The sequence below is a fragment of the Gallinula chloropus genome (assembly GCF_964237585.1).
Source record: "Gallinula chloropus genome assembly, chromosome: 2".
Lineage (NCBI taxonomy): Eukaryota > Metazoa > Chordata > Aves > Gruiformes > Rallidae > Gallinula > Gallinula chloropus.
The window spans coordinates 3,788,351-3,803,120 of NC_140086.1; the positions used below are offsets into that span (position 1 = coordinate 3,788,351).

General features: G+C 40.5%; 1 protein-coding gene across 2 annotated transcripts in view; it reads left to right on the forward strand.

Moving 5' to 3' along the window:
* The window catches only part of TSNARE1 (t-SNARE domain containing 1), a 533,676-nt gene that overhangs the window by 336,849 nt on the left and 182,057 nt on the right, over window positions 1-14,770 (forward strand). For both annotated transcript variants that reach the window (XM_084259975.1, XM_084259974.1), the window contains exon 10: window positions 5,281-5,353. In XM_084259975.1, coding sequence (XP_084116101.1) covers window positions 5,281-5,353 — 73 coding nt within the window. The remainder of the gene's footprint in view (window positions 1-5,280; window positions 5,354-14,770) is intronic.

Below are 14,770 nucleotides of genomic sequence, written 5' to 3' on the forward strand. Positions count from 1 at the left end.
CCTTCCCTTCCCTTCCCTTCCCTTCCCTTCCCTTCCCTTCCCTTCCCTTCCCTTCCCTTCCCTTCCCTTCCCTTCCCTTCCCTTCCCTTCCCTTCCCTTCCCTTCCCTTCCCTTCCCTTCCCTTCCCTTCCCTTCCCTTCCCTTCCCTTCCCTTCCCATCTTGCAGAAGAGAATGGGGATAGACAAGCACCATGCTTTGATTATGATTCTGTGTTCTCTGTATCTGTGGTTCACACATGCTGGACCACAGGGTAGGAGATATCCCAAGGGTGTAGCAGATGGGACAATACATGAGAAGCATCTCAACAACTGTTTAGTAGGGCTTGTTCAGCCTGGAGAAAAGAAGGCTCTGGGGAGACCTTTTTGCAGCTTTCCAGAACCTGAAGGGGTGGCCTGGGTTTGGCTAGGATAGAGTCAATTTTCTTTCTAGTACCTGGTGTAGTGCTGTGTTTGGGATTTAGGATGAGAGCAATGTGGATAACACACTGATGTTTTAGTTGTTGCCAACAGTCAAGGACTTTACTGGTTTTCATGCTGCCCTGCTAATGAGAAGGCAGGGGGCACCCAGGAAGCTGGGAGGGGACACAGCCAGGACAGGTAATCCAGACTAACAAAAGGAGGTATTCCATACAAATGACATTGTGATCAACATAAAGGGGAGCTGGTGGGGGAGGGGTGTGTGACTCCAGGAGGCATAGTTTGGGGATGGTCTGGCTTGGGGATGATTGTGAGCTGAATGGTTGAGTTGTACAGTTCATTGTGTATCACCAGTTTTGTGTATTTTGCTCTAAAGTCCTGTTACTGGTATTTCTCCCTCCCTGTTCTCCCAGTAAGCTATCCTTATCCCAACCCATAAAGTTTGCCTTTGTCTTTCCTTTCCTCCCACCACCCCTCCCCATCCTTTTTCTCCCCCTCACTATGGAGAGTAAGCAAGTGAGAAGTTGTATGGTGCTCAACTGCCATCTAGGGCTAAACCACAACAAAGGGCTACAGGAAAGCTGCAGAAGGACTCTTTATCAGGGAGTGTAGTGACAGGACAAGGGTAATGGTTTCAAGCTGAAAGAGGGGAGTTTTAAATGAGATTCTGGGAAAATACTATTCACTGTGAGGTTGGTGAGATACTACAGCAAGTTGCCCAGAGAAGCTGTGAATGCCCCTTCCTTGGAAGTGTTCAAGGCCAGGTTGGATGGGGCTTTGTACAGCCTCGTATAGTGGAGGGTATCCCTGCTCATGGTACAAGGTTGGAACTAGATGGTCTTTGAGGTCCCTTCCAACCCAAACCATTCTATGATATTACATCTTCCACAATGTCTTTCAGGTTTGTTTTATAGGTCTCCTGGCTGAATGAGACCCCATTTCTGGGGTAGAATGAGACCTCAGAGTTTGTACAATTCAGCATCTGCTGACCATTGAGTCAGCAGTTAATTTAGAAATTAATTTGTGAGTACCTACAAAAGCACATGCACTAAATGTGAGAGACCACTGATAGTTCTGATGCTATTTTTTAATACAAACCTGAGGCAAGGATTCTTAGAAATAAGTGTGCCTCTTCCATTGAGGACCTAAGCTGACATTGATAAAGGATGCTGAGATTTGGCTAAATGTGACAGAGAAATTATTGACAGCACATGCTTGTTCTGTGTCCTTTTGAGGACAACATGTTTCCCCTTTCTGGTTTATTTAATGGCGTTCTCATGGCTGGAATACAGAAGTTTCCTTAGGATATCATTAAGGTCAGGGCTATGTTAGAAGTTTTCAGCGTGGATAAATTTTCACCCCACTAAGCACAAGAGTAGAAGTGAGAGGTTTACTTATTTGCTGTTTTGGCAAATACCTCAGTAATGTTTGTTCCAGTGGGAAATGGGTTGTTGGGATTTATGACTAGACTGTTCCCACCCTGGTAAAGATGCCTGGATTTTACAACCTGACTTGCTCCCAGATTAATTTTTAAAATGGTGGAATTGTGGTCTTGTTAAAGTAAAAAATGGGAAATGGAAATTTCTAGTTTCTCTGCAAAATCATATTTCTAACCATTTCTCTACCAGAGTTGGAATTTCAGGGTTTTTTCCAAACTCTCAGTATTCTGCAGTGACATTACTCACTTACCCAGTCAGGTTAAATGACTGAAAAATGCTGCCATTTTAACCTAGTGCTTTCTGCTAAGAAGTTCCAAAGCCACCTCTCCCTAGTGAAAGTTAATCTTCCAGATTTTAAAGGTCTCAAACTCTTTTATTTCCCTGTTTGTCTCAACTGCATGACTTGCCTATTGGCACCTCTCTGCTTTTTTGGTCGTCTTTTAGTTCCTGCCATTTCTTTTTGTCATCTCTGATAGTATTGTTTACTAGTCTTAATCCTTTCCATTTCAGCATGGATGACTCTAAATCTTGTCTACTAATATGTATGATAGATTTCTCCTTTGGGGGGGGGGGGTGGTTGGAAATATGTAGATGAAACAATTTAAATGTCTCTCTCTTGCTGCTGAATGTAGGGAGTGAATTGTTGCCAGACAAGAGAGGCTGGTGTTGATTAAAACCCAAGAAACTCCAGCCTAGTTAGCTGGCAAGCAGACAGCATTTCTGGAATGGTAGCTAGCTGTTGCATCCCTGCTTTCTGTGGAGTCAAAGGGATTTATGGGGAGCTGTATTTTACTGTGAATTCTGCATAGTCTGTGCAAATGTGGGAAACCAAAAGCAATCTGATTTTGCTAACAAACTCTGATGCCTGGCAAGTTCAGAGGTACTTCATGATAGAGCTAACCTGGCAAGAAAGAACAGGAACATAGCTCCTAGGTATATTCCTTTATGGAAGTTCTTTATTTCTGGCTGTTTTTTTTTTTTTCTTTTTCTTTTGTTTTGCTTACATATATCAGGGACTTTGAAACTTCACATTGCCAGGTTAAATTATTCAACAGATTTCTTGCTTCAGGTCAGACTGCTTTGTGCTCTGTGCTTTACAACTCACCCCTGTTTGTTTTTCCTTAAATACAGTAGTCACTTTTTTTTTTTTTCCTTCCTAACAACTCAGCAGGCTGGCCTTAACAAATGCATATTTGCCAAACAGTAATTTTAAGTGTTGTTACAACGTTATGAAAAGGATCTATACTCTGCAGCAGCAGATGGCTGTTTCGTCCCAAGTACCTGGCTATAAATGGTAAATCTGAAACAGCACTCGTCATATAGAGCACTGAATTTCCTGTCTCATTCTTCCCTTCTCATCATAATATCAGTAGGCAAACAGCCCAACTCATTTTTGGCTAAATTATCTGAGGAGGACCCTATGAAAAGCGAATATATCATCTGTTCTTTCTTACACCGACTTGCTCGCTTCTTTTATTTCCAGTGGAAATACTTGTGTGTGTATGGGTCATGTATAATTCAATATATTGCAATAACCTCTATCTAGCCAAATGTATGTGCAAAAACGTGTTTGAAAGTTTGAAGCTGCATTCAATTGAAGCACTGCAAAAGAGGCAGAACAAAACAAACCAAACTGACTGAAGAGTAGGAAGAATTGTATTGTAAGTTACAGAAACCAAACACTGATGTCTGTAGCAGTTTAGGCAAGAGAGACAAATTCATATTCTGGGCTTTTTTTTAGTAGTATTATTTGTTTGCTTATGTTTTCCTTAATCATCTTTCACTAAGCAGTTAAATGAAACAACACATTGAAGTTAATTCTCAATTCTTCACATTGTGCTAAAATTTAGCTTTTTTCTTTTCTTTTACCAAAAAAAAAACCCCACAAACAAATCCCCCACCCTGGAAAATCACAAATAATTTCTTCTCATAGCCTGGCAATGATTTACTACCACAGTGTTCAACTGCAATCTCAAGTTACTTAAACTTTGTTGCTTTTACAAAATACTCTGCAGTATTTACAGGTTAGGAATAATAACGTACATAATGAAAGCTTTGTTACACTTGACAAGTGAATGAATGAAGTGCATGTTGTGATGCATTACCCAGTCTTTGGGTGAGCATTTTGGTTTTTTGCTTTATCAGAAATTCTCACAGCTTTTTAAAACACTTGTTTCTCCTACTTCTTCAGTTAGTCAGTAATTTGGTATATTCTAGAATGAACAGCCAGACTCCCAGGCTTCGTTGCAAATTAATGCAATTCTATTGAATCATCTGATTAAATGTTGTGTCACTTACATTCTCATAATAAACTTCTGTAGAAGGGTGTGGATTAATTTTGCACCATAGTCTAAATTTGCCAGTTGGGAGGCTGAGGTCTTTAGATGTGGGGTGGAAGCAATCATATCTTTGGTCATGATGGACTGGAGTTGCAACAGGATTCAAGCAGATAAATGAATTACAGTGCAATTAGCAGCAGGTTCTTAGGAAATGTTTTCAAAGCTTCAGCAAGCATCCAGTGCTGGGTTCCCCAGTACGAAGGATACATGGCCAGACAGTCTGTGCAGGGTTTCCATTTGTGGAGATACACAAAACCAATTGGACATGGCCCTGAGCAACCTGCTTTAATTGACTGCTCTGAGCAGGGGTGTTGGACTAAATGATTTCCAGAGGTTCCTGCCAACCTCAATGTTGCTGTGATTTTGTGATTTGTACAGATTAACAAAACGCATCCTGGTTGAGTGTTTTGGGGGTTTTTTTCTTCTCACGTTGCCTCACTGGTAGCATATTTAGCAGTAGCTGTATTATTATGCCTATTATTGTTAGATTAATTCTTTTTATATGAGCCAGTGTCATATGGAGTCAACATATGCTCACATTTGCTCTTGTGTATGGTAAGTGTTCAGAAGTGAGGGAAACACTCACTGACAATTTGCTGTGTTTTAACTAAGAAAATTCCAGTGCTAAATCTAGTTACTTTTTTTCTTCTGCACTTGAAAATGTATAAATGAGATTTCAAATTCAGTGAGTTATTAATCATATCTCTGTAAGTTCACAAATAGTATTTTATCAGATGGATGCTGTGCTGAAAGATGGCCTTTTCCTATGTAAAAATCCTCACTCTGGATTGAATGGTGTGCTTCAAAATAACATTTTTTAGAAGGAGAAGGGTTTGCTGCTGTTGTTTTTTATTGTGTTGTGTGTTGTTTTTTTTCTTCTTTCAGTTCTCCATAGTTCTGAAAACCAACCATATAATCTGATCATTTTACTTGTTTCTTATAAAAAGCTCAAGTCAACTGGCTGAATTAAATCCAGCAAACCATGGCTTTCTTTTCAATGGCGCTTTTGATTTTCTATGGGAGCATTATAACATAATTCTACACAGACAAGGTTTTCATTAACATTAGACTTGCTGTCTTTTCAGAGTGACATGTTGGATGTGAACGAGATCATTAAAGACCTGGCCTCCATGGTGCACGAGCAAGGAGACACGATAGGTAGGTATCACTGTAAAGAATGGGTTTATTACCCTCCCACACCAGTCAAATATGATGTTGTGTGTATCCTCTCAAGCAGCTATTTGTTGATAATGTGATTATTTTTTCCTTTATTTTGGGTATTTTCTACATCCAATGATGTTTTGGTCTGACAATAGGCTTCTATGTTACAGCTAGATGGTATATTTGGCATAAAATAGAATCAATGGTAATATTAATCTGTTCCCATTTGACTCTGAAAAGGAAGATGAAGAATAAATAATGTTAACTGGAAAGGGATCCAATTCTTTCTTTCTACCTGGAAATGTAATAAAAAAACATCAGTAGGAGCAATTATCACTATGGCTATTGATGGTGATGAAGAAAATTAAGCATTTTGCTTCTCCTAAATGGACTTTTATTCTGACATATAGGGTGTTTTCTGGCTAAATTTACATCACAATGTGCTCACATGCATAGTCTGAAGCTTCTGTCAACTAGTTAACCTGCTCTTGCTCTACAGCTACCTATAGTTAGGAGTGTGGTGGAGAAAACTTGGGAAAAGAGATGATAGTAAACCCTATCAGGAGCAGACCATCACTGATTGTGAATACAGGGCCAAGGCACAGCACATCCTCTCCTTTTAACTTTACTCTTGGCCCTTTGTCACTGTTCATCTTCTGATGAAGATAAGAACAATCAGATTTCTATTTTTTCTCTCTTTCATTTTATGTATCTATGATAATAATGTGCAGTGCTTCAGAAGCAGCTGCTTCCAAATTTGAGAGTTAACCATCTTAAAGACATGTTGGTGGACCTAAAGTCCAGAGAAGTAGATTTGTGGAGGTATTTCTAACCTGCAGAGCTCAGATGGAGTTCTCACTGGAGCTCCTGGGAGTTGGATCAAGTCCTAAGACAGCCATATGTAGATCATGCAAGAAGAAACTTCTCTGCTATTTATTAATCACACTGGATTTCTTTGCCAAGTTCTTACCTTTGCAAGTTTCCATTAGCATAAGATATTTCCTTTCACACTGAAATGATCTAGCTGCATCCCACAATACCACTCAGGTTCACAGGCGCCAAAAAATCCAAGATGATATCTACATTATTTTTTGTTCTTTGCCACCCCAAATCTTTTTATGCTCATTTGGAAGCTCATTTTTATACACAGCATCATAGAATGTTCTGGGTTGGAAGGGACACCAAGGACCATACAGTTCCAACCCCCCTGCCACAGGCAGGGACACCAACCTCCAGGCCTGGAGCTACACAAGGCTGCCCAGGGCCCCATCCAACCTGGCCTTGAACACCTTCAAGGATGGGGCATCCACCACCTCTCTGGGCAGCCTGTTCCAGCCCCTCACCACTCTCTCTCTAAAAAACTTTCCCTTAATATCTAATCTAAACCTTCCCTCTTTCCTTTAGCTTTAATCGATCCCCATTCTCTGCCCTTTTATAAGTTGATTCCCCTCCTGTTTCTCTGCTCCCTTCAGGCACTGGAAGGCTGCAATGAGGTCTCCCCTGCAGCTGTCTCTTCTCCAGGCTGAACAAGCCGAGCTCCCTCAGCCTCATTTCATAGGGGAGGTGTTCCAGCCCTCTAATCATCTTTGTGGCCCTCCTCTGAAACGTCTCCAACAGTTCTACATCTTTCTTGTATTGCGGGCCCCAGATCTGGACACAGTTCTCCAGATGGGGCCTCACAAGGGCCAAGTAGGGAGGGACAATCAGCTCCCTGTCCTTGCTGGCCACCTTCTTCTGCTGGAGCCCAGGATACCATTGGCCTTCTGAGTTGCAAGTACATGGATAACTGCAATCTGTAAAAGCATGTCAGATGTTAATTCCTTGAGGGACATGACAGTATATATCAGTAAGCTTCAAGATCTTTGTAAATCCTTTTTTATTATTTTAAGATGTTGCCCATGTATAGAAGCAACCCCACTATTAAACGATGTGTGAGAAACAGGTAGACTAAGGAGGATGACTAAGGAGGATGTTTTGGTTTTGGGCCAGCGTAAGGTTTTTGGTGTTTCTGTCTCTGACACGTTCTTCGTTCTGTTTCACTGTAGTGGATTTTTAATAGTTTCTTTAGGAGTATCTTTTCAACCGGGCAGCCAGTCAAAGTATCTTCCCAACCAGTTGCTGAAAGATCCCACTGTTTATCTTCTGACATTTTTATTACACAGAAGTAAGTGAGATTAAGAACCAGAAGGCAAAGGGAGTTGAACCCCCCACAGTGAAAATTCACAAGCAGTGTTGATATGGGACAGTTCTTTTGGCCCTCATTTTATCTTTTTAATGCATGAAATGAAAACTCTGTGTGTGCTTATTTAGAACATACAGGGAAAATATATGTCAGGGAATGTGAAGTGCACCACTCAGCAAAATGCTCCTAGGGTTGTAGAGGAAACTACTCTCTGGCTCACCTGAGCTAGAGAGTATTAATGGGAAGAGCTTGTCTGGTCTATGCATGGCATAAGCAGAGAAACCCATATTTCTTACAAAAACCTAAAAGTAGTTTTGCTAGTGTAGGAGCCAGTTCCTTAATGAACATATCCATAATACTCCCTAGGGTAGAGAGAAGTTTCTATCATACGAGGATGAAATAGATGAAGGGAAATGTAGACTTGGGGAAGCAAGTTACTCTTAATTTTTGTCTTCTGCATAGAGCCCCCTGCCTGTGTTCCTAGTCATGGCATCTCTTTGATATGATTTTTTAACTAAGCATTACAGTATCAGTGAGCCCAAGTCCTTGAACTCAAAACACACCAGTGGACTGGATTACCTTTGAATCAATAAGTCTTTTCAACATAGTTATATAGGTGCTCAAGGAAAAAGTGTCTTCACCACATAGCATGCTGGTGATGAGAAAGTGTGTGAGGAGGAGGGCACTAGTAGAAGAAATCCATAACTGGTTGTGGAATTGACAATGTGGGTTTGGGTTCCATAATAATGTTTATAAAAGTGATTATAATTCTATAATCTGTTTGCAGATTGGCATTTATTTGGGAGAGATAGGATCCACCTCACTAGGCAAGACAAAACTATAGTTGCCAATGGGATGGCTGATCTCATAGGGAGGGCTTAAAAATAGGACTAATCAGAGAAGCACAGAATGGTAGGGGTTAGAAGAGACCTCTGGAAAGGATCTAGTCCAACCCTCCTGATAAAGCAAGAGCACCTACAGCAGATTGCACAGAATCATGTCCAGATGGGTTTTGAATCTCCAGAGAAGGAAATTCCATAACCTCTCTGGGCAGCTCTGTCAAGTTCTCTACCTCTTGTCCAGACCAAATGCATACAAATCTATCATTATGCAGTAAATCCCACTGGCTGAAAAGAGACACTACTGTGTCAAGAAAAAGACTTCCTCAGACTATTTTTCTTTCATTTCTTTTCCAGGCTTAGATCTTGGTGCTACTAACCCTTTACTTCACTCTTGAAGTTTGTACATTTTATATTTGAAAATATTATTTATCATTATATATATAATTTGTATATATTTGAAAATATTTTGTATTTGAAAATAACATTTGATAATGTGATCTAAAGTGGGTGCGCCCTAACTTCACAAACATAACTATGTGGCATCTTTCAGGCTAGACTCCCCAGACCTGACAAGACAAGTACAAATATGGCAGCTGGTGCTTTTCTTCAGTCTCAAATGACCTTGATGGGGTCAATATATTCGGTCCTTGAGCCATGCTGATATTCACTGACATGCCACATTGTCACTTATTGCCTAATGTTAACAATCTACCTTCAAAGTAAAATAGATTTGTGTGAATGCATATGGGTTGCTTATTTTGGAAGCTTTTGAATGTGAGGAGTTGGTGGGGTTTTTCTTGGGTTGTGGGTTGTTTGTTGGTTTTTTACTTCCCTGTAATATCATCTCAGCTTTATCACCTGTTTTATCATTATTGTGTTTCTGGCCTGAAGGCTGATTTAACATGTAGACACTGTCAAGAGGGAACATCACCACCCTTCCACACATGTCCTCCTCCAGTCTGACTGCCTGAATGGCACAGCCAGGAGTCTGTTGTCAGATGCACTAATGCAAACCAAGCTGGGAAATCATTCTACTGGATCCTTAACTAAACTCTCCTGAGTTATGTGTCTCAATTGGGATATCTGTAGAAAATGAACACATCTTGTGAATAGTCCCTGAATACTTGAATGTAACAGCTTTAATATCTACATTCAGTTGAATGTGGTCTGCAAAGTCTCTCATTTGGTTGAGTTTCCTAAGTGATCTCGGAGGAGGCTATTATGTGAATGGGTACATTTATGTTCTCATTGGTTCCTGATGAATTGGGAAATCTCTTGACTCTTGCTTTCAGCCACTTGTTGAGACGTGGAGTTACATGTCAGCACAGAGCACAGCCCAAGCAGGAAAGGTGCACTGGGGTATTTCTGAATCAGTGATAATCTGATCCACTTCCCATTCACATCCCAAGAAAGGTCCAATTTCTTTGTTCATCTTAGGTATATACCCTGACATCAGTGTGTTGTTCTGTTATCTAATGAAGTTTTATTGAACACCACCCCAGGTGCTGAAATTGTGTAGTGTTACTACCCTTGATTGCCTTGTGGGCAACAATTTTATGGTCACACATCCTTGGCTCAGAGAGCACTGAAGAGTCGGTAAGGTGCTCGGTTTCATGTTAGGCACAGGCTGATGGCTGCTGCCACAACTGCATTTTTGGAGTCAAGTGTGGGCTATCATGATCTCTGACCAACTCATTTTACTCAAGATAATAAGCAGCACAAAAAAAGAATGAGGTTTTGTGCTTCTTTGCTGTTTCTGCTCTCTGTGAGAGTGTTTTTGTGTCTTCCCTTGTTGTTGTGTGGACTTTTACATCTAGCTTTAGTGCTGACAGTGCTGGTAAGACAGCACATGCTGGTTTTACAAGGAAAAGAATAACTACACTTGTGAATTTACTAGCGCCTAAAGATATGTCTGCTGTTCTGTGTTTGACCCTTGTAATGTGATTGGGCTGGTGTAGTTGCAGTTAATGAGCCAGCTAATTTTGTACAAGAAACAAGGCTCTTCGTTTTATGATGTTTATTGCCACCAGTAGGATTCTCCTCACACCAATTTATCCAAAGTAATCTTTGGGAAGTTGGAACTGCTGTGCTCTTGATTTCTAGTAATGCTGTAGTTGAGCAGTAAATGTCATAAAGGCAGAAGATGCTCAGGTGGTTGGTTTATTTCTGCTGGGAGGTGTGATACTTTGCCACAGACAGACAGCATTTGGGGGGTCATGACTCAAGTACGTTAAGTAAAACAAGCCATGTAAAGCAAAAGGGGTCAATCAAGTGGTATCAGTGGCTTTAATTTGTAGGTAAAATATATGATTTTTCCAAGACAGCAACCAGAAATGAAGTATATTTATTTATTCATATAAATCAACACCCCCATCATCTTCATTTATTCCTGTGTTGAACTCAGATTGACACTTCTTTCATCACTTGACTGAGTTATATGCACTTAACTGCGAGGGCAGGTGAGTGTTGTAGACAACAGTGGGATTCTGAAAATTGCTGCAGGCAAGTAAAATTAAGGTATTTATCCAAACTCTGTAAATTCATGAGTTGAATTTGGAAAAAAAAAAATAGATAGATCTTTTCTGTCTTTTTCATAATTTTGAAATAGTATCTTTTTTAACTAGAATGTCCTATAGAATTAAACAAAAGTGTTGAGTATGCTACAGATGAGTAGCTGGACTTTCCTAATCAAGACTTGATTGAGTGCTGGTTTGCTTTTTAAACTACTTTCAAAAATTATTTTCAAAAAGAACCCTGAAAATCTGACATGCCCATAGATTTCAGCACAAAAACCATCTTAACATCTTGTTGAAATACATTTTTCCATCAGAAAAAAGAAGGAAATGGAGAAAAAGAAAAGTGAATCAGACCTATTGCTATGATATAAAATCCTCCTGAGGCCTATTGCCATGATGTAATACCCTCCAATGTCCAAATTTTGTGTGATTAAAACTAGAGGCTTGGATTACCCAGAGCTGTGTAAGAGCATCATATGGGAACTGTAGATACTTCAGATAGATAGCTGAAACCGAACACCAGGCAAAGAGGGCAGAGGCCGTACTATGCACCCTTGTGAGACTATATGCTTACTCTTCTCCTATGGTAAATATCAGTAATTTGAGACCATTTACCTCTGTAAAAAGAATAATAAATTGCTTTGCATCTGCTAAAGTGGTAACATTTCCCACTCTGCCATTTAGCACAGAGCAGATGATACGAGGTACCTGATTCTCTGGTAGGATGTGCTGTTTTCCAGTAGATACCCATAGGACAATGTTTGAATTTTAAATCCCTAGAAGATGTATCCTGGCAGACATGGCAAACCTCTGGCAGGGTGATACCATTTTTCAGCACATACATATGTAGCAGATACTTGACATTTCCAAGATGCATTTCAAGGACAGTATAAATTACTCAGGAGCTGATGTGTTGTAAATTTATGCTGGTGTTCGGCCACTGCCTTATAACCTCTTTTATTCATACAGACTAGAGCTCTGGGCTGTTGGCCGAAGAAAATCAGCAGAAAGAGCTGGTTATGACATTTTAGGGTAGTTTAAATAGTCTTTCCAAGCCTGCCTGGAAAATTAGGGTGAGTGGTTTTTCCATGCCTCAGTCCTTACTTCTGAGGGTCATGGTGTGTTACTGTGTAAAAAAAATTAAAGCTCTGCTAAAATCGAATAGAAAGGAAGGTGCTATCTGCCTTTTGTTGGAAGCAATAACCATGGCTCCTGGTGACTCATGGAGCTGCAAATTATATTTCATTGCAGCTATCTAAGATGATGTGACCCATTTAGCCCTAAGTTTAGCATATGGGCAAGATTATTTTATAAATCCTCTCGTGTGCAGAATTTATAACTTGACGTTTACATTGAAGTTTGCAACTGACCAACCCTAAGCCATTTTAAACTTCACACTGGAAGAACTGCCATAATTTTCCTTTCCTTTACCAGCCACAGTTGTGCCTATGGAGGCTCTGAGCATCTTTTGTTCATGGAATGAGACTCACTTAAAAATGTCCAAGTATATGGCAGTGAGAAAAGGCAAAAGTCTTTATTGTGCTGAAATAACATTTCATCCCAAATTTGACTTTTAATTAGGAAATAAACCTTTATATATTACCAAAATACACCTTTATATTTTATGTATGTGTGTTTCTTAATATGTTGTATGGATGTTTTTTTCTTAGGAGTTACAGTGATAAATAAAGGTTAGCTTATTAAAGTTGTAAAAATAAAAGCATACTGTGAAACCTGAAGGTGCCCATCTTGGTTACTGCCAAGTGGGAGCATTTTAAAATCGTCATTCAAAAAGTCACTTTCTCTTCTTTCAGGTTTTTTTTCTGAAATTTTTGACTTGTGAAACCAGTCCAATTTTGCTAATATAAAGACTCAGATCATACAGGTGATTTCTTCATATATTAGGACAAAAACTCCACTCCAGCCACTGGCACTCTGTAATTTCACATATAAGACTCCTGTTGCTCATTTCAGAATCACAGAATTGTAGGGGTTGAAGGGACCTCCAGAGATCATCAAGTCCAACCCCCCTGCCAAAGCAGGGTCCCTAGGACAAGTCGCAAAGGTAGACGTCCAGATGGGTCTTGAGTATCTCCGGAGATGGAGACTCCACACCCTCCCTGGGCAGCCTGTTCCAGGGCTCTGTCACCCTCACTATGAAGAATTTCTTCCACATATTTGTTCAGAACTTCCTGTGCTCCAACTTGAAGCTGTTGCCCCTTGTCCTGTCTCCACAGACTGCTGAGAAGAGGCTGGCCATTGCCAGCTGTGTCCCACACTTGAGATATTTATAAACATTAATAAGATTCCCTCTCAGCCTTCGTTTCTCAAGGCTAAACAGCCCCAGCTCGCTCAGCCTTTCCTTGTAGGGGAGATGCTTCACTCCTTTAATCACCTCTGGACTCTTTCCAGGAGATCCCTGTGTTTTCTACACCAGGAAGCCCAGACTTGGACACAATATTCCAGGTGGGGCCTGACCAGGGCAGAATAGAGAGGGAGGATCCCCTCCTTTGACTTGCTGGCCACGCTCCTTTTGAAGCACCCCAGGATCCCATTGGCCCTCTCAGCCCCCAGGGCACATTAACCTGGCTTGATTTCAGAAGACAGGTAAATAGATAGGGGTGAAATAAAGATTTTGGGTCAACATGATTTCTGTCTCTGTATGACAAGTGCATCATAAAATTTTATCAAATTACATCTAGAAGCTGGTTAGCTCGGCCACCTTCATTATTTCCATTGGAAAGATGTGCTTTAACCAGAACTTTAAAAATCTTTTCCTAATTCCTTGGTGCATTTCTTTATAATCACCATCTGCTCCATCTGCTTTGGTGCTGCTCTGTCCCTCAGTTTAATAAAATGGCAACGATATTGCCTTAAGATTTCTGTTTGCTTTCAAACTGTACCATAATTTTGTCATCACAGTCAAAGACAAAAAACCTGTGGGTTCAAGCTCTTTGGAAAATCCCAGACCCAGGGCTGGGTTATCATCTTATTTGGGAACAGAACTACTGTCCCTTAATACAGGAGCCAAAGAAGACAGGAAACAACAGACCCCTCCAGCAGGTTTTTTCAGTCTATGTGGGACCCCTAGTGCCCCTCTGGAGATGCTTGCTTCTCCAGCTCCATGCAAGATAACATGGCAAGGAGCCTGAAAGAGAACAAGGCGAATCTGTGAACCATCACTAGCATTCAGTGATGCATCAAAATAGCCGAGAGTGACACATTCATCACTGACTTATTAACATTGCTGACTTATTACTTCCTTGTGATTGGACCCAAATTCTATTTCCTTGCCTTTCTTTCCTGTGTTAATCAGCAGGAATATCTAGTTAAATTGTGATATGTATTGAGGTCTTATTTTTACAGAGGTTCAGAGCTTTTTTGGTGAAGTTTTTTCGGTTGGTTTTTCCTCTGTGTCTCTGGATTGCGAGCTGCTACCAAAAAGAAAAAAACAGAAAAAACAAATTAAATGTGAGTTTTGCTTATTCTAAGACCTCTCCTCCTCTGTTTAGGAGGACAAGTGAGCAGAGAAAGTGCCACCAGGGTCCAGCCTTCTCCTGCAACATCATATCAACACATGTAGGACATGAAGCACACATCCATCCTACTTGTGAAAGCCTGTGCTGGGAAAAACGTAGACGGTGTTTGCAACACCATTCCTAACATATGATTAGCCCATTCCATGCAGTGTGAAGGGGGTGTTCATAATGTTTAATTTTATCTCATGAAGGCAAATCCCCTTAGGTTCTCCTGCAGGCAGAGGAAAGCACTAGCTTCCTCTGGAGGGTCATTTAAGGAAGCTAAATTAACCTCCTGCTGCGATTTCCCCCGGCTCCAAGAGCAGCAGAGAGAGGTTACTCTTGGTTTAGTACAA